Genomic DNA, 24,858 nt, shown 5'->3' on the forward strand with positions numbered 1-24,858 from the left:
TAGGGTGAGCACATCAGCTATGCTTTCCAGGACACATTTAATTTTTATATATTGTTGACCAGCACATGTAATCTACTGCCCTGCTGTATATGGGATGGATAACTAATCAATTACCCAGTTATACATCTCCAATACTGCAGTATTTTAACTCTTCTGGTAAGCAATACGTGAAAATTAAGTGTCCTGAAAAACAATGCCAGTGTGGTCACCTGAGCGGGATGGTGAACTGTTTGTAAAAATGTGTCCTGCAAGGAGAGTGTGACTGGTTAACAAGAGGACTAGTTAGTGTTAACACCATCATCTTCCCATGTCTGGCTGGTCTTTCACAGACCTGGTCTGAGCAGTTCAATGACAAGGTGCACCCTACACTTAAGCAGGGTTTTCTGAAGAAACATACAAGATTTTTCATGTGATCCTAGTGGCGTAGTGATCTGTTTTACACCACTAAGTCATATTGAAACTGCATGGTTTATTCACTAAAGAATGAGTTGCAATTTCAATTTATAGACTTCACTATCCACTTTTAACATCTATCCCGATTTTCCCAGCAAATACCCTTGCATTATGCATAGTTCACTCGATGATTAATATTTTGAATGCTCAGGCCATTTAACAAGACCAACCAAGCTCTTCTTGTAAGAGAAGTTCATTATGGTTAGCCATTTATAAAGTGTAGTACTACGAGACAGTTCAAATGTTCATCTCTCCTGCAAACCCCTGTTCTGATATTTAAGTCCCTGTGTGAGTATCTTCTCTTGCTCCTTTGGACTGCAGTAAAACTATAGTGTTTCAATGTATATACATGTCTATACGCCCAATCAATAGGAGCACTTGATGGCTCTGACTGGTGCTTATGCACCGGAGCTAACTGGTAGTGAGTACACCACATGTTTGCAGGCTGCGGGACACGTGTTCGGCCATGTATGCATTATGTGGCATTCTGTAGAATTCTTTAATGCATCGTCAAGGACACATAACAATTAACAAGGACCATTAATCTATTACATGAATTAAAGTGCATATGATGGCTGGTATTAAAGTATTCTGCAATTTCAGATTTTACCTCAAAGCTTTTAATACCATAAAACACATTTACTACAGCCAATGGAATTTAAAAAATGTATTTTATTGAGCATCACCCTTAGATAGAGGGTCGGTTCTAAACTGTAAGATTTATAGTGCCTATCTAGATTAAAAGAATACGAATAATACTTTTATATAATTAAGTGGCACAATACTTAATCACTGAGTTATTTTTTTAAACATAGGATGTAGATATAGCAATTAATTTTGAGGTGACTGCTACATTATTCCTGTAAAAGGGGCTAATTGGTGCCCTAAGCACATACTTAGACCAATTTCCCTTGTTCTTAGGCATTTTATTATGATTTTGATAATACAATGTGACGCATTTATACCCAGCAAACACTGTGAGCTTCTTCACACGGACATTTGGCAGGAATAACCATAGCCATAATAATCTTTTTAACACTTATATGCATTCTTATTGAACATTTATTTCGGTTTCTGAAAAACCAAAAACCGTAAGAATTGGCAGCGCCCTCATAACTCGCCACACATACCGCTCTAAATTATTAACAAGAGGTTCTGAGTTATGTATCCCAGATGGAAGGACTGCGCATGCCCGGTGAGTATAAAATAGCCTGTGACGTGAATAAGTCACGTTCAGAGGGGCCAGCTGTAGTCTGTATCTCCGCCTCCTGTGGGCGAGGCTGGCCGGTGATACGTTGTAACCAGAGGTGGGTTGGAGTGGAGTCATTGTGGTTTTTCAGCCCGGGGGCTGAGCGGAACTGGTGGTATCGCGGCCGGTTGCTAAGGGTTCGTCTGTGAAGCTTTCTTTGGTAAGAGGTTTTCGCTATCTTTGTTTGAGGAGATTAGAGCGGATCTGGTAATGCGCGGCATATGTTGGGATCCACCGTTCTTGGAGGACATGTAGGGGTTGCTGAGCGCCACGTGTGAGACGAGCCCACGTTTTTGCTTGAGAATGTGATGTAATTTATTCACCATAGGAAGCCGGGGCTTTAATTCGCTCTCCCCCGCTCTTTAAATCGTGTGGGTGAATGGGTGCCGTTTACGCTGTGTAAGCGGCTCTTTTAACCCTGTAAGCTTTGTTACAGGAGTTGCGTACTTCAGAGATCTATCCTGATTACCTGGCGTGTATCACGTGTGTAGCGAGTACCTTAATGCAACATGGATGGGTACTAGTGATGGTTCACTGTATTTCACCATTCAGTATGTGTTTTTAGGTCTGCCCGGCTCCCATAAGGCGCATTTGCAACAGTGGAGTAGGAAGTATGTCACATCTATCAGTACATTTTGGGCTGATCAGTGCTGAAGCTCTTAAACATGCATCTCGTGTGATTTTTTTTTTTTTTTATATAGCGCCATCATATTCCGCAGCGCTGTACAATTTTTTTTTTTTTTTTTTGGGGAGGGGGCGTCCTGTAATCTCTAATGGCTGATCTAGAATAGTTTGCCTTGATTTGTAGCCCTTACCTTATCCCCCCCCGTGGTAGAGCAGATGTCCATAGTAAGCGTATTCAGTGATATAACAGCCTGTGTAAATGCCCCACATGTTTCCATTTACTCCTTAGTTTCCAACTTCTGGCTCTGAAGGAGTTGTTTTGATGGGCTCTATCTATTCATTATATATAGTGTTCAGACATTACTTCAGTTTTAAAAGGTCTGTCTGATATGGGCAATAAACAAAGTCTTCAAGGGGATGTATTATGTTGCTGGTTTGGACTTCTCTTTGATTAAACTGTTAATGAGCGCAGCCTAATACAGTGTTAAAATGGGCTCACTTGACCTTGAAATCCGTCTTGATCTAATATCGTAGAAATTTAGATTTATATATAGATCTCTGAATGTAGTGTTCCAATGGCTAAATGGTTTTGGAATTTGTTGATAAGCTTCAGAAACTTAACATGTTACAATCGCGAGCATCTTTATCTCGGAAGGTCATCAACCTATGCTGAGCGTTCATAGAAATATCAGTCTGGCAATTACCCACGTGCCTGTTTTTTTTTTTTCTCCCCCTCCCGTTACACTGTAAAGTTCTAAGTGCATCTGTGAAACATCACTAAAAAAAAATTACACATACAGCTTTTCCTGGGCTGATTGGTTTAGTCTGACGCTTTGGTGCTTCTGTTCTGTAATGGAAACCAGCATGCCTGTACTGCTGGGTACTGAGAAATCCTTAAACTGTCCCTCCAGAGCATAAAAGAAACTTGTTGGTTATCAGGCAAACGTAAGATTTACCCCCCCCCCCACCACGAGCATTTCATTGAATTGGTGTGTACGTGTTACTGCATCACTGCATTATGGAACAGCATCCAGGTAACATGGCAACACTGTCTATGGTGTGTGACACAGTGTCTGATAAACCTGTTTTATCCGGCCACTTCTTTCCATTACTATTTAAGAAGTAAACTGTAAGGATGTGTGACTCACACTCTTTCTATGCCGAATACATGTGTTGCGTCATGTTTCTCATGCAGGAGGCAGCAATTTTTTTTTATCTGATCCGTGGCCCAAGTTTGCAAAATGTACGTAACACCCCGCATCTTCTGAAGCGGAAAGGGTTATTATTTGGGTTCCCCTTGTTCCTGTGATGTACAGTTGGTGCTTCCTGTAATATGTCTGAGCTGTAACGTTAATAAACATTTAAAAAGCACCAGCATGCATACTATTAACACTACTTTTAAAGTAGGTTCCTATTCATTTGCTAAATTGGCAGCCGAATTGCAAACTACCCGTGCTACGCTATTATATGTTTAGGGGTAACCTTGACAGTGGCCTCCTGCTGTTTAGGACAGAGTCTCGAGTCACCTTGTTGATTGACTATATTGTCCTAGATTCCTGAAATGCTTTCCATTTGTATCACATGCAAGACCTGATTTCGTGAGTCCATTATAATGCATACTGCTAACTGCTTTAGCAACAGTTAATTCTATTGTAGCCGCCCTTTCAATAATTGTTAAGCAGACCAGAAATGTGACCAGCCAGTGGAGACTTCTTCGCCCCAAGCTTTCAAATCATCTGGAGACTGCAATTTTTCCAAAGTCATGCTGATGGTATAGAGGGGAGGGAACGTACCATCATGATGAATATTTTTTTTTTTTTTTTTTCTTGGAATCCTGAAGCGTCTTCAGTGTTATTGCCAGCAGACTGGAAGGGTGTCCTTTCATTTCCTTTTACCTCAGAATTGCTTTTGTACTGCATGTAAAGTGGCCATTTTAACATGTGGAGCTCCTCTAAGGAGTCTAAGGTAGATAAGTCTGCTTTGAAACTGATGTCTGCATCAAGCTGCATGACCAGATAGGGTAACTGCAGTAAAGGCCCTGTCAATGGCTTTCAGAAGGCAAGAGTGCTTGGCTTAATTAGCCAACTCTTATTTGGGCCTTCTTCAAAAAGGACAATACCAATATTAACGCTCATGTTGGGTTGACCAATAGTCTAGCAATAATGAATCCAGCTGTATCATTATTAACTCTGACTTCTGGAAACCTTTGTGGGTTATACCTCTTGGCTTAAAGGGAAAGATGTTTTTACGTCACAAGTCGCTATGAAGTGCCAGTGCTGGTTTCTCCATCAATATAAGAAGGCAATTTTTTTTTTTTTTGTGTCCCCCCCCCTTCACCTTGTTGGAACTGTTAACCTGAGTCTGAGTACATTCCAAAATACTATAGCAAAGCTGTATTTATTTACTTAGAATTGCTTGACAGGTGAAGAGTGTTAAATCGGAAAGTAATCTCAATAAAATTAGTTTTGGTTTGCTTTGTATATCTTGTGTCTATACACATGCAGTGTATAGTTTATCAGTGGCTAGAAAAAAAGTACCTTGGTGACGTTGTCCGTTGGTGTAATGTTTCTAAAAGATAAGACATGTTTTACATTTAAACAAGGGGCTGTTTAGTGATCCTCTGGAAACAATCTTTGTAACAGTCTAACAGTACAGCTGCAGTTACTATCGTTGCTGGTTAACATAAGTGTGTGTGTGACACTACATGGAGAAAAGTATTGGGACACCTGACCGTTACTCCAACAGGGACTTTTGTGACACGACATTCTAAATATATACATTAATATGTAGTTGGTCCTCACTTCCCTGTTCTGGGAAGGCTTTCCACAAGATCTTGGAGTGTTTCTGTGGCAATTTTTGCCTTCTAGATTGCAAGGCTATTGGAGCAGCACCCTGCTCGCTTGTTCTGTAAGTCAAAGTGTTATACTACTTCTCATCTTATGTCTACCCGTTGGACACTGCTATGGAATATGATGGCGCTATATAAAACAAATTATAATTCATCCAGCAGGGCATTTGTGAGGTCAGGCACTGATGTTGGACGAGAAGGCCTGGCTCGCGATAGCTGTTCTAGTTCATCCCAAAGGTGTTTCAATGGGGTTGAGGTCAGGGCTCTGCTGGTCAGTCAAGTTCTTCCACACCAAACTCATCCAATTGTTTCTTTATGGAACTTGTTTTGTGCACTGGGGCATAGTCATTCTGGAATATAATATTATAAGGGCCTCCTCAAACTGTTTCCAAAAAGTATAGCATTGTCCAAATGTCTCAGTATGCTTCCAACTTTTTTTTCCCCAAGTGTCACAATACTTGTGTGTGTGTGTTTTATGCTTGGGTTTAGGGAGGACAGATCTGTTTTTGTTTGTTTAAAATGCCTATTGACCCTTAGGGTCTTCAGGCATACTTATAAGTAAAATGAGTGGTCTTTTCTCACAATGTACTTTAAAAATGTGTGACCTCTTAACTCTGCCTGTTATTCTTTGTCCTTCCTTTCCATTTGCTGACTTGCAGCGGTTCTGTGAAATAAGCTGAGCATGCAGCTCCAACTGCACTTTTGTCCTACCTTAAATATCCCATCCCTTTATTAGCTACTTTATACATAACTAGCATTTATGTTTGGCTATTGACAAACCTGTCCGTGTCACAAGACTTGCTGTTGACTTGAACAAGTACACAGATTGTTTCCCCCTCTACTCTGCTCTTTTGGGTGCCAGCCAAAACCTGTTTCAGCCAGAAGAAATGCAGGAGCTATCCAGCCTTTTTTTTTAAAAAAAATTTGTATTAAATCCATTGGCTATATTGTACTATTTTGTAATAGTATTTACATATACATTTTTGTTTTTTTCCCCACTTATTCTTGATTGTGGAGCTCTTTAAAATAAAATGTTTTGGATTACCTTACTCTCTAAAATATTAAGTTGTTTGTCATACATCCTTTTATTAATCAGAAAAGTCCCCCCCATTGACTACCCTTGCTTAAACTCTATTTTAGGTCTAAATTTGCCGGCTCAATGGCTTTTCTGGTTTGGTAACTGGACGTACCGTTCTTTATTGCTAACCAAGGTTCCCGTACTCTGCAAATTCCCTGCAGGTTCATGAAACAGTTAGTTACTAATTGTGTGGGGTTTTTTTGTTTTTTTTTTGCTAACTGTTTAGTTTTGTTGCTGACTGTTAAGAGCACTGATTAACACCCATAGTTGGCAAACCTATTTTTTTTTTTAAGTGTACTCTTTTAAAACATCGGTAAGCCCATCTTGCCAAAGGGACCTATGTATATGGCATGCCTGCCATCCATACTGGTACAGTTTGAACACTAGTTGTAAAGGTCAAGCAGGAATCCAGTTGTGGGACAGAAACATGGTGACCACTCTTGGCAGCTGCCTGCAGTAGTTCTGCCAGGTATCATGTCCAGGCCAGTAGTGTTGGGTCGGATGCCGGGAACACAGTCCAACATAGTAGATGGCAGCAGGCAATCTGCCACATCAAGGCACACTTTCAATAGGGTGAAGAACCTACTCTCACCTCCTACATAGTGGGCACACAAAGCGGTTTATACTGCTACCAAAACCTTATTAATGTATTGGGAGGTGCAATTAAACCTCCTCCCTATTAACCCCTGGACAGCAAGCTGCAACCAGACTGATGAGGAGCCAACAACCTCAAATATGTGCAAACGGCGAGAAGAAAAAATGTTGGTGCGTTAAGCTAGCCACAGGCTCAAATAATACAAATGTATAATACGAGGCCTACCAGACAGTGCGAGCATGCTGCAAATACAGTGTCTTGGCTGTACAATGTATACAAAAAACAAAATACTGTCTGCGCTTCTCACCCTAATAAAGTTGGCAAGAAATATATAAACATAATTGAGAGGTTTTGGTTATATGAATTGGCCAAAGCATAATTAGGCTCACCCGCCACATCAAGGAACACTCTCAATTGGGCTTTGTGTGCCCACTCTGTAGGAGGGGGAGAGTAGGTTCTCGCCCTATTGAGTGTGCCTTGACGTGGCGGGTGAGCTTTAATTACGCTTTGGCCAATTCATATAACCAAAACCTCTCATTTATATTATGTTTATATAATACAGCCAATCCTGCTGGAGTATTTCACTGTGTAGAGGCATCTGCATTTTGAGCTTTGCCATAACATATATAGAAGTCTTGAACATTGTGCTTTGCATGGGACAACCCACATTCACAAATTTAGCCACATCATATGAACCCGCTAACATGCTAGTTGAAAGTTGGCTAATAATTTGCTACCCTTTTAGAGTCTATTACGTCTATAACTGGCAGTTACAAGTTAATTACAGCAAACTTGAATAGCAACGATACACATCAAATCATTGGCTCGTCTTGGGCATTCTGCCTAGTGTCTGAATACTTGCTGTGGCTCATACTCGGTCTGTTGCTGACTGTCGTGTATGTGAATGCAGCTTTCTCTGTTTAGGAAGTTGTGGCTTCAACTGCCAGCTTTTTACTCCCCGTGCACGTCCGGCACGTACCACTGCAACAGTGGTGTCATTTAACAGCGCCAAAAAGCTACTTCTCTCTGTCCTAAGTAAATGGTTCAAGACCTCACTCGTTGTAGACTCTGAAATGCTTTTCGACTAAACTCCTTGTGCTATTTCTATTTTAAGCGTACCTGTCATTTGTGAAGTTACCATGTGTTTTCCTTTTAAGTATTCATTGTATCTATTCCCCAGGGTGTTGTTTAAAGCTAGTTATGCACTTTGTACTAGAACAATGTTCGACTGGACAAACATGGCCCTCTGTGTTTGTGGGTTTTTCTTTCTTTTTTCCTCTGTCTGCTAGTGTCTTTATTATATAGTCAAGTGTTCTACTCCCTAAATGCTTGCCAAATACACGGTCAGGACTTTTTTTTGTTTCTTTTTAGAATGTAGAGCAATTATGTAATGGCAGCTTGCTTTTTAACCTGTTAGTATATGACCTCCTGAATATCATCAGGACGCCTATAATACCAATGACATAACTGCTGCCTCATTTAGAGCACATGACAACGTAATGTGATCTTCGGAAACATGGTTGAGACACCGTGCCATCCAGCCATTTTTTTTTTCCAGTATTCTAAATTGGGTTTCCCTGAAGTGACCTTGAACTTGTGCTTCAGAAGTGGCGGCCTATGTGGTGACAGTACTTTGTTCTAATTCTGTTAAGCAACTATGGTCCTATTAATTCATACTTGCACTGAACGTAGAAGATAGATCAACGAATGCATATACCGTATTTGCTCGATTATAAGATGACCCCCCCCAAAAGAAAATACATTTGAATATTAATTTGGGGGAAAAGCCTTAATATAAGACTACCCTATAGGAAAAAAGTTTCACCAGTAAATATTCACTTGTAAACTTTTATATTTAATAATTATGATTGAGATTTGCTATGAAATGCATTTTGTCCTTGACTCAATCTGGTGGAAGATTTATGCTACAAGTTTGTTTTACAGTGTCTAAACTTAAAACACACCAGAAAACTAACCTTTATCTTATTTTTTTCCTCCTCCCAGAAAAGGAGTCTTCAAGAACTCAAGAAAATGCCACCTGCAATTGGAGGTCCAGTGGGTTACACCCCACCCGAAGGCGGCTGGGGTTGGGTGGTAGTTGTAGGAGCATTTGTGTCCATTGGCTTCTCCTATGCATTCCCCAAATCAATCACAGTATTCTTCAAAGATATTGAAGTGATCTTTGGAGCGACAAGTAGTGAAGTGTCCTGGATATCTTCCATTATGCTGGCTGTGATGTATGCAGGAGGTAAGCCTTGTTGCTAGTATACCATTTTAATATTAAAAGCTTATGACTTAATCTGGTTTTCAAGATCAGCCTGCATATGCCAGGTTTATGTAGAATTTTATTAAATGGCTTGTAAAAGTAAATTTAAGGGATACCCGAACACTCGATTTTCGGAAGATGACAATTTAAAGATTGTAACCCAAGCAAGAGTACATGGAAATTAGTTTCATTCTCGCCAAATTATTCTAGGACAGTAGTTTTGTCATTTTATTAACTTTGCATAATTCCTTTGACACTTGATGGAGTGTCTTCTGGCACACACTGGAGAGATTCTAAAGCCCTCTCATCTTGCCTACATTGCCCCATAGCTTGTGTAACAAACTTCCATGCTAGCAGCATGGGCTGTTATTCTGATCTTTGTTCCACCCAACATCATGGGTAATGCCCTGGTAACTCGTTTGCCGTGGCCTGACTGTCCATCCCTGTACAGTGATGTCAGATGGCAACATGAGATAAAGGTAAGAGCAGTATTACTTTGTGCAGGCAACGTTAGTGTAACAAATGGCTTGCTGTACTGATCTTTTCAGCAAAGTGAATGGCTGGCCCTTTTTAAATTAATGTCTTGCAGCCACTATTTCAGGATTTTTTTTTTTGTGCAATGCAGGAATCTGTGATGCACACCAGTTGCCTGTTTATCATGTGAATATAGCCTTATTTATAGGACTCTGTCGCCCTTCTTCAGGATCACTAAGTTTTACTATGCTTGCAGCTGAGCACTTTAATGTGAAACAATGCTGTGGAGTAGGAAGACTCGAGCCATAAAGAACATGGTGGGTTCTCTAGCCTTCTGTAGGGTGGTGTTTGTAGATGTAAACTGGTTTTGGCGGTGCTACAATTCCATCCTTGCTAAATGTTTCAAAAGTAAATCATTGCACACTTTTTTTTACTGGTAAATTTATAATCTACAAAGTTGTTGTCCACACCAGACCATCAAGTTCTCTGCTTGGCAAGATTTTTAGTTGTCTCCCATTGATGGATATCCCCTGGTCAGTAAGTTAAAATAACTTTCTCACCTTCTTCCAGCAATTGACCTTGGCACGTACCTTTTCATAAGTGCTTAATTTGAAAGCAAAGTGAGTTTATTGGCCATGGCTAAGAGAAGTGTGTATTGACAAAGTGTTGCTATTCATATTATACCTGTAAAGAAGTGGTCAGTGAAGCCTGGTATTATTTCGCCTTTTATTAATCATATCGTACTAGGAAAATAAGCATCAGTTGTTGATCCCTTTCCTTTGTTAGGCAAGTTCATGCTGCTTTAGTGGTATTGGTCCCAGTCCATGACTAGCTGTGTAGACACGGGCTTTCCCGCCCCGTGGACAAAACTGCACAGTTCAGCTCCTGTCAGATGGAAAGCTATTGGGTTGAAATCAGACCTCAAACTCTGATTATCTGTCTGACCTGAGTTGCCACTGATTATGCTGAGCTGTTTTGTTAACTGTGCATGATTAACAGACTGTTGCTTTTACTGCTGTGGGAGATCTTTAGAAGGCTGCTTTAAAGATAACAAAGCTCTATGTTCTCCATACTAATGAATAGTAGAGTGTCACAGCAGCTGTGAAACACAACCTTTGACAATTGCCTTAAAAGGGAATACAAAGAGTTCTTCAGGTATGAGTCCTATCCATTGAATGCAATCCAAAGCCCCACACAAAACTCAGACTAAAGTACTATTTCTTGCATAGGAAATCGGCATCTTGGCCTACAAGACAAACGGCTTTTCTAAAGATATTTTTATATATTATAATATCTCTATCTGAGGCTCACAAAGTCTCACACAGAACAATCTCTCTCTGTAAAATGCTCAGATGCAGCCAAACAGCGTCACGGTGAAATGAACTGATGCACTGCCGGTTGTGCTCCTATGTAGGCTCTCTTCTTAGTGTAGTTAAAATGTCAGCAGCAGCGATGGAATGACTGAACAAAAACTTTCCTTTTTGTTTCTTTGGCCTGATGTTGCACTTATTTGGACAAAACGGTAAAATGCATTCGTACGGAAACAAATGCACTTTAGAAGGCACCATGCAAAAGAGTCTATAAATGAGTTAATATTTGTCTAAGAATCATAGTGGTGCTCCATGAACATCAGGCAACGGTGTTTATTTGAACCTGTTTGCAGACTTGGTGTAAAGCGTTAAGTCTCCCTGTGAAAAATGTGCATTTCCATCTGTAATTGAAGAAAAACAACAAGCTTATGTGTGATCTAAAAAAATGTTTGGTTCACTTGTATACTTCCGGTGTATATTAGAAACGGCATGGTGTGAATTTTGATGTTGGCAGTCGCTTAAAAGCCCTGTTCTTGATAATATGGAAGATATTTGAAGATGACTCTTTGTACTTTAACACTCAATATATGAAAAAAGTTTCTTACACTTACACTCGCCAAATAGATGACTGTATTTGTAAGTCCACCAACACTACAGTCTCAAATTCTTTTCTTTCTCCCTAGGTCCTATAAGCAGTGTCTTGGTCAACAAGTATGGAAGTCGACCTATCATGATAGGTGGTGGCTGTCTTGCTGGAACTGGATTAATTGCAGCCTCCTTCTGTAACACTGTGACAGAGTTGTACTTCTGCATCGGTGTCATTGGAGGTAAGTTAATTTAATTTCCTAGTAAGTCATGTTATGGTTACATAAAACCTCTTCACATGACTCGCTGATATCTTGGTTTCATCATTTTATAGGATGCAATTGGCTGAAAGGAACAATATAATGTCCCTGACAATTCCACCATAGAAGAATGCATATTAAAGCACTCTGTTCTTTAATATCTGTTCTTCTTAAATCAAGGGGGGGGGGAACGCAGAAGAAGCTGCCTTGTTGCTGCAACAGCAGCTCTCTATGATCTGTTTGCTTTTGCCACTGATTGGCTGCTTCAAGCAGCAAAAGTGTTCCCATTAAAATTGCAGAACTTTCCACACATGTGCACTTTGGTCTCAGCAGGCTTTACAGAGCCAGTTCTGGAGCTGACTGGAGGCAAGTGTACAATGTGCAGGAAGATCTGTTCTGATAATCGCATCTCATGCATGCCATATACATAGAGTACATAGAACGCATTTGACCCTTTCCCTGAGAGCTTGCCGTTAGTTTCCAGAAAGAGTTTAGAAATACTTTACCTGCATTTATGATTTTTAAAAAGATGAAGAAAAGGCTCCAATTTAAAACATGTCCATTCATGACTTATGAAACCCTTTTAAATGCATACATGTAATTTTTTCTTTTCTTAAAATAGGGTTTGGACTTGCCTTCAACTTAAACCCAGCCTTGACAATGATTGGCAAATATTTCTTTAAAAAAAGACCGATTGCAAATGGACTGGCTATGGCAGGTAGCCCTGTATTTCTGTCCACATTGGCTCCCCTGAATCAGTACTTCTATAGCATATTTGGCTGGAGAGGAAGCTTTTTGATCCTTGGGGGACTCTTGCTAAATTGCTGTGTTGCTGGGTCCTTGATGCGCCCTATAGGGCCAAAACCTGATCCAAAAAAGAAAGTGACCAAAGAGGTTTTGGAAGAAGCTGGAAAATGTACCTCTAAAGAAGATGGGGATGCAAACAAAGACCTTATTCAAGGCAAGGCAAAAACAAAGCCAACATTCTTCCAGACGATCAACAGATTCTTAGATTTAACTCTTTTCCTTCATCGAGGCTTCTTAATATACTTATCTGGGCACATGATTATGTTCTTTGGACTTTTTGCCCCTTTAGTCTTCCTTAGTAATTATGCAAAGAGCAAGGGCATTTCCAATGAGTCGGCAGCCTTCTTGCTTTCCATCCTTGCCTTTGTTGATATGGTTGCAAGGCCGTCCATGGGCATGGTTGCAAACACCAAATGGGTAAGGCCAAAAATTCAGTATTTCTTCGCAGTATCGGTGCTGTACAATGGAGTTTGCCATCTATTGGCTCCTCTGTCAACCTCATATGTTGGCTTTTGCATTTATGCTGGGTTCTTTGGCTTTGCCTTTGGCTGGCTCAGCTCTGTTCTCTTTGAAACCTTGATGGATCTGGTCGGAGCCCAGAGATTCTCCAGTGCTGTTGGATTGGTGACCATTGTCGAATGCTGCCCTGTGCTGCTGGGTCCACCGCTGCTAGGTAATGTAACCTTGTCTGTTTTTGTTTTGTTTTTTGTGTAATTTTATTATTTTACACATACACACAGGTATGAATGGCTCAATATAAACTTGATAACACTAGTGTTTAGCTTAGAACTACTAGGTTACTAACTGACTAGGTCACATAGACAATCATTTTGTCATATAGTGCATAACATAATTTTACATACAGACCTAAAAATAGACCAAGATTGTAGTGGGTATTTCCTTCTCTGGCCTAATAGAATTTCAAATGATCTATCGGTTAGTGTGCTTTGATTTATCTTAAATGATTATCTTAGAGATTGATGAGCAGCAAGGGCAAGAAAAACTCTAGTATATGGATTGTCGAGTTCAGGTACATCTCTGAAAAAGGCTGTAGTTGAATAACTTAAATGTTTTATCAATTATAAATTGAATTAATCCACCCATTCCTATAATTCCTGCTGTGAGATTTTAAAAATTCCACAAATGTATACGAGTTGAAAGACTGAATTTTTTTTCTTTTTAATGCAATTGTAGGTAAATTAAATGACATGTATGGCGACTACAAGTATACGTATCAAGCTTGTGGGATTGTACTGATCGTCGCTTCAGTCTACCTCTTCATCGGGATGACAATTCACTACAGACTTGTGGCGAAAGAGCAGAAAGCAGAAGACAAGAAAAAAAGCCAGGAAGCTAATGCCGATTCTGAGCACAAATCAAATAACGAACTTTCTGTCCTTCCTCAAAATTCTGATGAGGTCTTGAAAGAAGATGAGAGTCACATATGAGACTTTCTTCTTGGGTTTTTAACTTGGACTGTGTGGGTTACTTCAGCAAATGACACTATCATGTTAGTCCCTCGTTTAGCATGTTTTTATTTGGTCCCCCCCCCATTGTTGACACTTTAGATAGCCGTTAAACATTTCATTAGATAGAAACTGTACTTTGCATTTTTTTTTTTTTTTTTTTTTTTTTGTGTCCCTTTTTAATAGCTCATAATATAAACGAGGTGCCTTAATGCTGTGTTTCTGTTTTTTATCTGCTTTTATTTAAATTCACTTTTTTCCTTCAGTGACTGGAAGACTTTATAGTGTGTGTCTCCTCTATCTTCCTAAGGAACAAGTGTGAAACTTAATTAACCCTTATAGGCAATGCTTGGATTAGGTCTTCCAATAACTTTAACCAGATGAAAATCAGTGCTGCTACAGTATATCAAGTCTGGACTCAATAACAACCTGATGTAGTCTGCTTTATTCACACACCCAAAGCTTTGCAAAAAGTCATCTTGGGATCTATGCCTTGTGATTTTAAATAATGAATAGCTGCATATATGCGATTTATTTTGAATGGTCCAAATGTGGTTTGTAAGTATACATTTCCAAGGATCATGTCTGCCACTACCACGATAGTATGTAACACTTAAATGCTTTGTATGGTGTGGAGAAGATGCAAGTTTTTCTGATCATGTGTGTAATTTGTTTTTTGTTTTGCTGCCTATTTTTTAAGTAGAAAGTATTTTTATTAGTAGAAGGCGGGTTTCACATAAATATATTTTTGGGATCATTCAATTTTGCACAGACAAGTCTCAGTCAACGCAGTAATGTCATAGTTCCATAAACGCTGCTATTTTTGCTACTAGCCATGTTACATGCTTCCACCACCCATTCCTTGCAAACGATGCAGTTGCGTGGCAACTATAATATGTTCCCCCTGACTAGTTAATAGTTATACTTGGCACCACAACTGACCTTTTTATATGCAATACCTACGCCCTTCTCTTTAATCTCCTTGGCATCTTATTGACCAATGCCTACAATCCTCTGTTAATTGTATTATGTGGTAATACAGAGCATCTTAGATGTGATTCTCCCACACCTATGGAGGATTTTTATATTTTTAAAACACTTTGACATGGTCTCGTGAGGCTTATAATGGCTTCTGTCATAAGATTCTGTACAAGAACTCTCCCACACTGCCATATATTGACCTGTTATCTGGATATTATCCAGAACGCTTGAGTTACACTTGAAAGTAAGTAACTCTATCTGTAAGGTAGTTTTTACAGTCCTCCTCCATTCTTAATGTTCCATATGTACCTACATACAGGTTTAAGATGAACAGTAACCTGTTTTTATTTATGCGTACCTGCTTGTGCCTCTGTTTTGGTTTTATGGAATTATGAACATTTGCTTTTGTGCATTATGTTCCATAGGGGAATAGACTAGGCATATTTTTTTTGCACCAGATCAAAGAGCTGATCTCTCCTTTCCTTCACCTGCTCTGTACATACAGTTTGCTTGCCACTTAACTGCTCTGTTTTGAAATGTGTAAGGTGTATGTCATGAGCAGCTTGTTTGTATTGGCTCTCCTTGAAGGTTTAACCTACTGAGTGATTAAGCGCTGCGTGATGCCCATCCCCCTCTAGCATTCAGATTTGTTAGTGTCCACAGTTCTGTATTGTGGAATTGGTGAACTAGACATCCTAATTCAGGGGTTAATGTGTTTAGACCCTGAAATAGCTTGTCTCTCTGAGACTTGCAATTTGTTTCAGGTTGATTGGTAGTAATTTGGGTCTAAATATTTATCATGAGCCATTGGAAAAAGATGTACTGTATGTAACATTTTCAAATAAAAACAAACTTATTTTATTTTTGTTACTTGTTGTGATGCTGAAGGATACAAATACACTGATTTTACTTGAATGCACAAGTATGACTCTTTCTCATGGAATTTTCCTTCAATAAAAATATTTCAAGATGGGGGGGGGGATCTGAAGGGATAATACAATTGCACTACACTATGGCATTGCCAAACATTGGGGCCCCTTGCGTTGTAAACAACTATAGTACAATACAGTGTGTATAATAAAATGGAATTCATTGTTTTATATTACAGATGCACAAGAAAGCCATACTGCCGACTAGAGTTGGGCTGACGGCTCTCCTTATCTAAATGATGTAGCAAAGTTGTTTTGATGAAATGTGATGTTACTGTGTGTGAACCTAGAAATTATACTCCATAAATTGTAAGTCATTGACAAGGTGCAATGAATGTAGATGCCCTACTGGGTGAGAAGCCGGTGTAAGCAACAGCGATCTTTGACACACTGAGCGACGCATGCCTTCTTGCTGATGCAGGTGGGGAGTTACCCCAAGGCTCATGCCTTGTGTTGGAAATAGTTGTGGGTATCAGATGCCATGGCCACCAGCCTTCCTTGATGGCTTATTCCTGATGCAAGCAGCTGCTGAGTGATTTGCCCAAAAAGAGGCAGGAGAGGGCCAATGGTACAGGTACACAAACTACAAAGTTCTTTCAAGAGAAAATTCTGTTTCAGTTGTGTTAATACTCCTTGTTCTGTTTATATTGCACAATATTAAGGCATACACTGAATGTTAATAGAAATAAGTATACAATCATTGAAGCCTCGAAGGTGACCTCAGCCCATTGTAACACTCAAGCTTCTTAAAACCAACTTCAGTTGGCTAAGATTTAAACTATAGTCATCATATTGCTTATCTTTTATGCCTGGTGCATGACGGCTTTGTGGGGGAGTATCCTTAATTGAATCATGCTGTTTAGCAAGAACAAGCTTCCAACTTGTCTCCTTTCCTCGAGTGCTCATTAAAAAAATCCTCATGTTTTGTACTCCAAGTTCCACATAACCAAGCATGCACAGCTAGGAACAATATGCATGTTTTGCAAACCGTAAGATTGGCCGCACAAGCGGCACAGCCTCTTTAAAAGTACTGTTCAACTTAATAAAAATGCTTATATAAGATGAATATATTAATGTTTTTGTAAATTGAATTTAAGTGGAACAGCACCTTTTATGAAGGGGTAGTGCTGCTAACTCGTATTAGCCAACCCCCTCTATTCCCGAATTAAAATGATGAAAATGATTTTAATTTGTGAAGCCTTGCTAGTTAAGGGAGGTGCTCCATACATTTTATATGTGCTTAAATGCATTCAAAGCTACATGGTCTCATGTGCGTTTTCCCCTCGGTCTGTCCCCAGCTATTTTCCCTGCAGGTAATTTCTTCCACTGAATACATGACGCACACTGCCGGGCTGCTCCGGTGTAAACTCTGCGAATGCTGTGGCTGTGCGTATGCCCTGAAAGTGCTCCCATTGATTCTCTTGTTTGCTTGACACCTACCAGACTTGGCAGTGGATTATAGTCTACTATAAAAACAGGATAATTCTTGTTTCATGCCCTGCATTTGTGACTTTGGTCTTGAGTTCCCAGTATGACTTGGTGCAGGAGCCTACATAGTTAAGTCTTCTGTTTCTTGCGCTGCCTGTTCTCCTTAACAAAAGGCATGTAGGATGTCTATTTCCACACGCAAAATGACCTTCATAGAGAGCAGTGTACTTCTACACCACTGGCTGTCCTGACTTCTGTTTTAGACCTAAGGTTTCAAGGCCAAGCTTGATGCCAAATGCAATAGTGTAGAACACTTACTTTCGGGTGGGTCTGTGCCACTGAGTGCCCAGTTCTGCTGGTTTTTTTTTTCTTTTTTCGTTCAATAATCCGAACACGGTATTTTAAAAGGACCTTTAGCATCAATTAAACTCATGCATTTATATGAACTATTTTAGCAAAAAATGCAAGAGCTTAATAAAGTGCTTGTAAACTGGCATACGGTTCCAAAACTTTATAAATGGCTAGATGCTTAACATTCTAAAAATGTCCATGCTTTATAAGGATTCCGCATAAAACGCTTTGCAGAGCTGTTTCCTCTTCCCCTTTTGATTTATAATACACCGGTCTGCTCAGCTGGCTAGCGTTCTATTGCAATGGACGGTTCCATCATGAGAACATAGGCATAGGGAGCGCAAGCTTGAGTGTGCACATGCACAAGAACCAGCAGTGATGGCTGCTTGTCAAGAGTTGGTAATGCAAATGACCTGCGCACGCGGGTCATTTACCTAAATAAAAAATGGCATGAGTTTGCTTCCCTGATGCTCAAGGGCAAAGGGAGGGTTATTGCTACGCATGCATAGCTTCGGGGAACGAGGGAAAATAAACATCCCAAGCTCATAAAGGGATTCGGCCGTACAGGAAGTAAACAGACTTCAATGGATAGAGTACTTGGATAATATTTGATAATCCAAAGCTTATGTGCAAATTTGGAAATAGGTAGACAGGCAATCAATGGGCAAATGTCTTTTAGATTTTAAGAACTGCTGTTACAGTGTGAAGACATTCCCCTAGAATTCATGTCCAGAATGCTGTTTCAGCAATAATCATTGAGTAACGTGCAATAGTCTCTATTATAGTCTGTGCATTAAGTCTAAGTAGAGAGAGTGAATACCTATCGGCAATTGTAACTGTGGTGTGCACATAGCACCAATAGCATGACTCAGAATCACTATTTAGTAAAGGGGTTGTGCAGTGTAGAAATAAAGGTAACTTTGTAATAGTCGTTCAAAGTCTGTATTCCTAAACACAAAATACAAGGAGCTGTGTAGCACACAATGTTTTTTTCAGAGAAACATTTGCTTACTATATACTACAATTGGGTTTGGTTACATAATAGACTGATAGCCTTGTTATCATGGCACCTGTCAGTGGGATATATTAGCCAACAAGCGAGCATTTCGTCCTCAAGGTGGATGTGTTAGAAGCAGTAAAAAAATGGGCAAGCGTAAGGATCTGAGCGACTTTAAGCTACTCATTCACATATACTCATTCACAAATACTCATCCATTTACTCATTCACAGATGAGTCGTCCCACTTGTCTTTTACTCCCCAGGGGAAACTGGAACGCAGAAGGGTCACTTGGCGTAACATAACATAACATGACATGACTCCGCTGAGGTCCTGCATCCCCTGAGCAGAGTGGGAGCAACGCAGAGATAAGCAGTAGACCTATGCATTCCTATAGAAGCGGACCTCAGTTTCGGCGGGCTTAAGGGACAGCTGCTATGGGCCCCCAGGAATGACCGAGCCCGTGGCAGCTGATCTTTTTGCCCCACGTTAAAGATGGCCCTGGGAAATTGAGAACATATTGCTGGTTCTACCACATTCACATATCTCAGCATTCATTAGGTGAACTTTTAACTCTGGCAAGGTTCTGCCTAAACTTGCAAACTAAAAATTTAGGTCTCTCAGCACGTGTGTATCTGTTGATTTCAGTTGGCACTGCTTTGTGAGATAACCTAAAAACCTGAACTTCAATAGGCGTAGTTATCTGCTTGAATGTGGTACACTATTTGGAATGAAGTCCATCGAAGAAATCTGTGAAAAGTCAGAAGGGCTCTTCCTAAACTCTTTTTAACCGGCACGAGGAGACAGAAGTGTATCGGGGTCACATTTTGTGAGCAGCTGGAGAGGAAGGCGCAGGAGCGGTGAGAGGTAAGCGGGGGCGGGTGGGATGTATATGCGTGCATGTATGTATGTGAGCACGGATGTGTACTTGTGTGTATAAGCATGAAATTCTACTTCTGTGTGTGAGCAAGGAAGTGTACGTGTGTGTTTGTGGGCATCCATGTGTTCTTGTATGTGTAGGTGTTTGTGAGCATGTATTTGTAAGTGGGATGAGATGGAGTGTGTGTTTACTGAGTATGAGTAAGTGTGTGTAAAGTTTAAATTTCTTGTATGTTGGATGGGTCAAAGAAGGCACAGCCAAGTTGTTTGGGGGCAATGATGGCACAGACAAGCTGTTGAAGTTGGGGGGCCCCAGGGCAATTTTTGCCCCAGGGCTCCGTGGTTTCTAGTTATGTCCCAGCAGTGTGCTATTTGTATAGAAGAAGTTGTACTTACTTGTATGTTGCTACTTCCTAAGGTTTTTCAATATAGCTGTCCAAGTGCTGTGTATTCTATTACTTAGCAGAAAGGATTAAAAGTGTGCATGCCAGATTAGTGCAGTCATAGAGATAATACGAAGGTGTGGGGGTTTTAAAATGTCTAATATTCTCACTAGTACAATGTGTAGGTGAAAAGGTGCCCTCTACAAAGTGACACCTTGTTATTTGATCAATGACAGGTACACTTTCTGATAAATGTTTTCATGAACAGGATAATCATTATTTTTGATTTCATGTAGCATTCTCTATACGTACATTCTTGTAGCGCAATAGAATCTGCTGTTGCTTATAAATTATATATGACATTAGTAAATAATACTATCCAGGCCCTTTAAAATGTCACAGTAGACACATTTTTACATCTGAATCCATAGATACAGAAATACTGTATAAATATGTTAGATTATGGATCTTCAATGGCAAATGATATGTAGATGGTACAATATACACTCACTTGCCACTTTATTAGGTACACCTTGCGAGTACCTGGTTAGACCCCCTTCTGCTTTCAGAACTGCCTTCATTCTTCATTGCATACTTCCCACAATCTGCTGGAAACATTCCTCAGAGATTTTGGTCCATATGGAAGTCATGGCATCAAGTCCAGTTGCTGCAGATTTGTCAGCTGCACATCCACAATGTGAATCTCTTGTTCCACCACACCCCAAAGGCATGGGGGGGACGGGGGGACAGCTCCCCCCCAGTAACTCATGCGGAGGGGGACCGCCAATTAAGAAATCCCCCCAGGACCGTAGGAACCCCCCAATAGAAACGCCACAGGAGGAGAGAGAGGGGTGCCGAGCGGCCGTTTTCAGCAACCGCTCTGCGTCCTTCTGTCTCCTCTGCTCCCTACCGCCACCCGCCTCATCGCTGCCCCGACTGCAGCAGTGGGAGCGCGAGGCGCCAGTCTCGGTGCCGGCACTTCACGCTGAGCGCCGGCATATGACGTAGATAGTGTGAGAAGGGGGGAGAGGGGGTAGATAGTGTGAGAAGGGGGTAGATAGCGTGAGCTGTTCTTAGCGGACAGGAGTGGCACCCAGTGTGGTCTTCTGCTCGTTCTCCTCTGACATTAACAAGGCATTGTCATCCACACAACTGCCGCTCACTGGATATTTTCTCTTTTTCAGGCCGTTCTCTGTTAACCCTAGAGAGTTGTGAGTGAAAATCCCAGCAGATCAGCAGTTTCTGAAATACCAACAACCATGCCACGTTCAAAGCCACTTAAACCCCCTTTCTTCCCCATTTTGATGCTTGGTTTGAACTTCAGCAAGTTGTCTTGACTATGTCTACATGCCTAAATGCATTGAGTTGCTGCCATGTGATTGGATGATCATTGATTAGCTATTTGTGTTAACAAGCAATTTAACAGTAGTGCCTAATAAAGTGGCCAGTGAGTGTGTGTATATATATATATATATATATATATATATATATATATATATATACACACACATATATATACACATACATATATATACATACACACACACAGATAGATACACACTAATTCACAAATGCACACATACAGATAAATTAACATTTATTTTTTTATATATATATTAACTTCTATTAGCAGGTATGAGCAGATTCAGAGAATGAACTCCTCCATTACACACAGTCATACAAACAAACACAGTGTCATGGACTGGGTCCATACAGACGACTGTAATGACCTAGAGCGCCTAAAGATTGTGTTCAGGAGTTATTGTAAAGTAGCGGAGTCGGACAGGGAACAAGGCAAGGGACACAGGGGATTGAGTGAGGAGCCGAGATCCTCAGACACTTCTCCTTTGAGCAAGGATAGGGCATCTTAACTGGGACATGGGGAGAGGAGAGAGGTACCGAAATCCCCAGATGATTCAGGGAATAGAGGGCAAAGGCACATAAGAGACAAACAAACTTGAATACAGGAACTAGCCTATGACTATATGATAACAATTGGAGATTCCATCACATCATATGGCCATAGTATGCTTAGCCCACCACTACGCCAAAGTACTCCAATATACTGAATTACTAATAAACTGAAACTAAACAGAACCAAGACATACCTTTAGACTGCAGACTGAGACAAACATAACAAACGGGTGGGGCACACCTTATGAAGCAAACAGGAGCTGAAACCAAGAGCAGAACTGGAATCAAGGAATCAGAAGCACAGAGCAGAGCATATGGAAATCCAGGAATGGATTACAGCAAAGGGGAAACTGTAGCGAGACAGGGAAGATTAGAGAAATGCAGCTCCGCAGCCTGGATGGACCCTGACACACAGAGTAACACAAACAGACAAATACAGTCACATACACACAGTCATACCTGATGCTGGCTGCAGCTTACACTGACCTTGGTGTGAAGGAGGGCCTCATTTCTACTGATTGCCTGAGAGTTCAAAAGTCTCTCCTGATTGGCTGAGACCACCTTCACTCAGACTTCTATTTCTGGGAAAATCCATTGAGGCTGCCCTGGACTTAAAGTCCCATTGCAGGACTGTCACCCTATTTCACCACGAGTGCTGCTTGCCTGACTCTCTTCATGCTGGTTGAAATAATTGATTAGAAAGGGCCCTTCCAATTGGTGCAGATCAGAAGGGCCTTTTCAGAACAATTTTGAAGCAGTACGAAGAGAGACAGTAACAAGTAGTTGCAGAGCTTACCTGGGCTCCCTAGAGATGCAGTTGCAACTGCTGCAACCCCTGTAGTTATGCCATTGGATGAGAGACAGGCACAGACAAGACAGACACAGACAGGACAGAGACAGTCAGGACAAACATCATCAGGTAAGGTTACACAAAACCTTCAATAACCCTCCTCCAAAAACTCCTCCCACAAATCCCACAACTGCCCTAGCCTAGCCCTGCTCAGCACTCTTTCAGGGTCCACTATAGCCCATTATGGTACCTGTGGGCTTCATGAGAGTTGTGACAGTTAGCTTGGCAAAGACTGAAATGAATGCTCCGTGCTCATTTGAAATACCTTGGGGTGTCTAGTTTTGAAAAATATATGGTTTCATGGTGGTAAATTGAACTGACTGACATCAAAGCAGTCTCATATAGCACATGGGGGCAGGATTACCAGATATGAAAAAATGGTTTTAAAATACCAAAATGCTACTTGATTTATTGCCCTATAACTTGCAAAAAAAACATTGGCTATTCCTAAGCTCGGAGAAATCATAGAATCTACTTAGCAGGTTTTTTCGTTAGCTTTTATAGATGAGTAAAAGATTTTTCAAATAAAACAGAGAAAATTTGCTTTTTCATTATAGAAAATTATATGATACAATCAAAATAATGGTATCTAAAGAAATCCCTTTTCGTTTAAAAAAAAAAAACCCCTGATATATATTATTATTATGTTTTATTTTATTTATATAGAGCTAACAATTTACTCTATATAACAATTTATCACTAAATGGGAGAGAAGAAAATTACAGCTAAACGTGAGCACTGCAAAAATGTTAAAACAGCCTTGATCCAGAAGGGTACAAAAAGAAAACACAGCCTGGTCCTTAAAGGACTAAATAAAGTACGGTAACTTAATTTGTATTTTTGTTTCTATTGCTCATTATTCTAATAGCAAGGACTAGGTGGGGTTTCAGCAAGAGGTGGGGATTCAGCAAACATTCAGTGAAAGGGACTAGATTTCTTTTAATCTTATTCTTCTGTTTACTGATAGAGGAAGAGTGGCATTTACTGTGAAAATATAACGACAGTGATGAGAGTTGTTTTATTTTTGCTTTAAAATAATCTCATAGCAACTAAACTATAACTGCACTGTATCAAGGCAGTGGGTCTGCATTCTGCGTGTCAGACTAATTAATTTTTCAACTGTGACTATGGTTTGTTCATGAGACAGTAGGACCAGCTAAGACTGGTTCTTGCAGCAAGAAGGCTTTTCTGGGTTACTTCCAGCTGAATGTTCATGGGACCCACACATGATTTTCCTACTAAGTGAGCCAGGCTGCAGGGGTTCTCCCCAAAATACTGATCAAAGCATCTGTCTGGTAAAACTAATTAAGCAACGTGTAACACCAAAACAGCACAATGAGGTTTCTTTAAACCTTAAGTGAATACATGTGTACAAAGAAAAATATGTATCTAGTTTGCTTTGTAATTACTGATTGATTGTATTATTTAAATATGTTCATACCTGAGATCTTTCAGGTTATTACGTAATAGATTGTAAACGCACAAGAGCAGTTTCCTCTTTTGTGTGTCTCTTAGTGTTTATTAATATTATTGTCAATTGTATATATTTTCGGTTTTAATGTTGTTAATTTTGGCCATCCTGACCCTAACACAAGAACAAGGACTGATAGGTCAAACGGCTCCTATCAGCAATGAATTTCTATGTTTCTATGCTATTTCCCTATAAGCTACAACTTTAGATACTCCGAAGTGGACTGTCCATTCTTGGTGAGCCTCTCAAACTTCTTTTATATGGTATTTCTTCCTTTAGGGACCTCTTGGGGCCCACCCCAAGTGAAAAGGTGAGTCTCTTTGCTCCCTTGTGCCTAGAGGGATACCAACCAGACTCCACTAATGTGGCCCATGATTGCTGAAACATACATCTGGGGTTGTTTGTTCCCTTGTATGGTGGAAAGTTGACTCACATTCCAGTTCTGAACTGCCTTTCTGAATAAATATCTGTGAATGAGTGGGTATGTGTATAACATCATGGATGTGCAAGTGGGGGCAAAGATGGCACAGACGGGCTGTTTTGGGGCAAAAATGGCATGGTGAGGGTGTTTGGAGCAAATATGGCACAGACATGCTCTTTGGGGACAAAGATGGCAAGTTCTATGTGTCAAATCGGTGTGCTAGGCAGGTCAGGTCTTAT

General features: G+C 40.3%; 1 protein-coding gene across 1 annotated transcript; it reads left to right on the forward strand.

The window, feature by feature from the left end:
- The first annotated feature begins 1,747 nt into the window (after positions 1–1,747).
- SLC16A1 (solute carrier family 16 member 1) lies at positions 1,748–14,168 on the forward strand. Its single transcript, XM_053457741.1, has 5 exons — positions 1,748–1,862; positions 8,852–9,095; positions 11,581–11,724; positions 12,365–13,222; positions 13,744–14,168. Exons 2-5 carry the CDS (start codon positions 8,879–8,881, stop codon positions 13,995–13,997), a joined length of 1,473 nt encoding a protein of 490 aa, XP_053313716.1. The 5' UTR covers positions 1,748–1,862; positions 8,852–8,878; the 3' UTR covers positions 13,998–14,168.
- The last annotated feature ends 10,690 nt before the right edge of the window (positions 14,169–24,858 follow it).

This window comes from Spea bombifrons, chromosome 2, assembly GCF_027358695.1.
Source record: "Spea bombifrons isolate aSpeBom1 chromosome 2, aSpeBom1.2.pri, whole genome shotgun sequence".
NCBI classification, from domain to species: Eukaryota; Metazoa; Chordata; class Amphibia; order Anura; family Pelobatidae; genus Spea; species Spea bombifrons.

Coding starts and splice junctions, on each gene's coding strand:
- SLC16A1 (XM_053457741.1), top strand. CDS start 8,879: ATGCCACCTGCAATTGGAGGTCCAGTGGGTTACACCCCACCCGAAGGC. Junction 11,725..12,364: donor CTGCATCGGTGTCATTGGAG/GTAAGTTAATTT, acceptor TTCTTAAAATAG/GGTTTGGACTTGCCTTCAAC. Junction 13,223..13,743: donor GCTGGGTCCACCGCTGCTAG/GTAATGTAACCT, acceptor ATGCAATTGTAG/GTAAATTAAATGACATGTAT.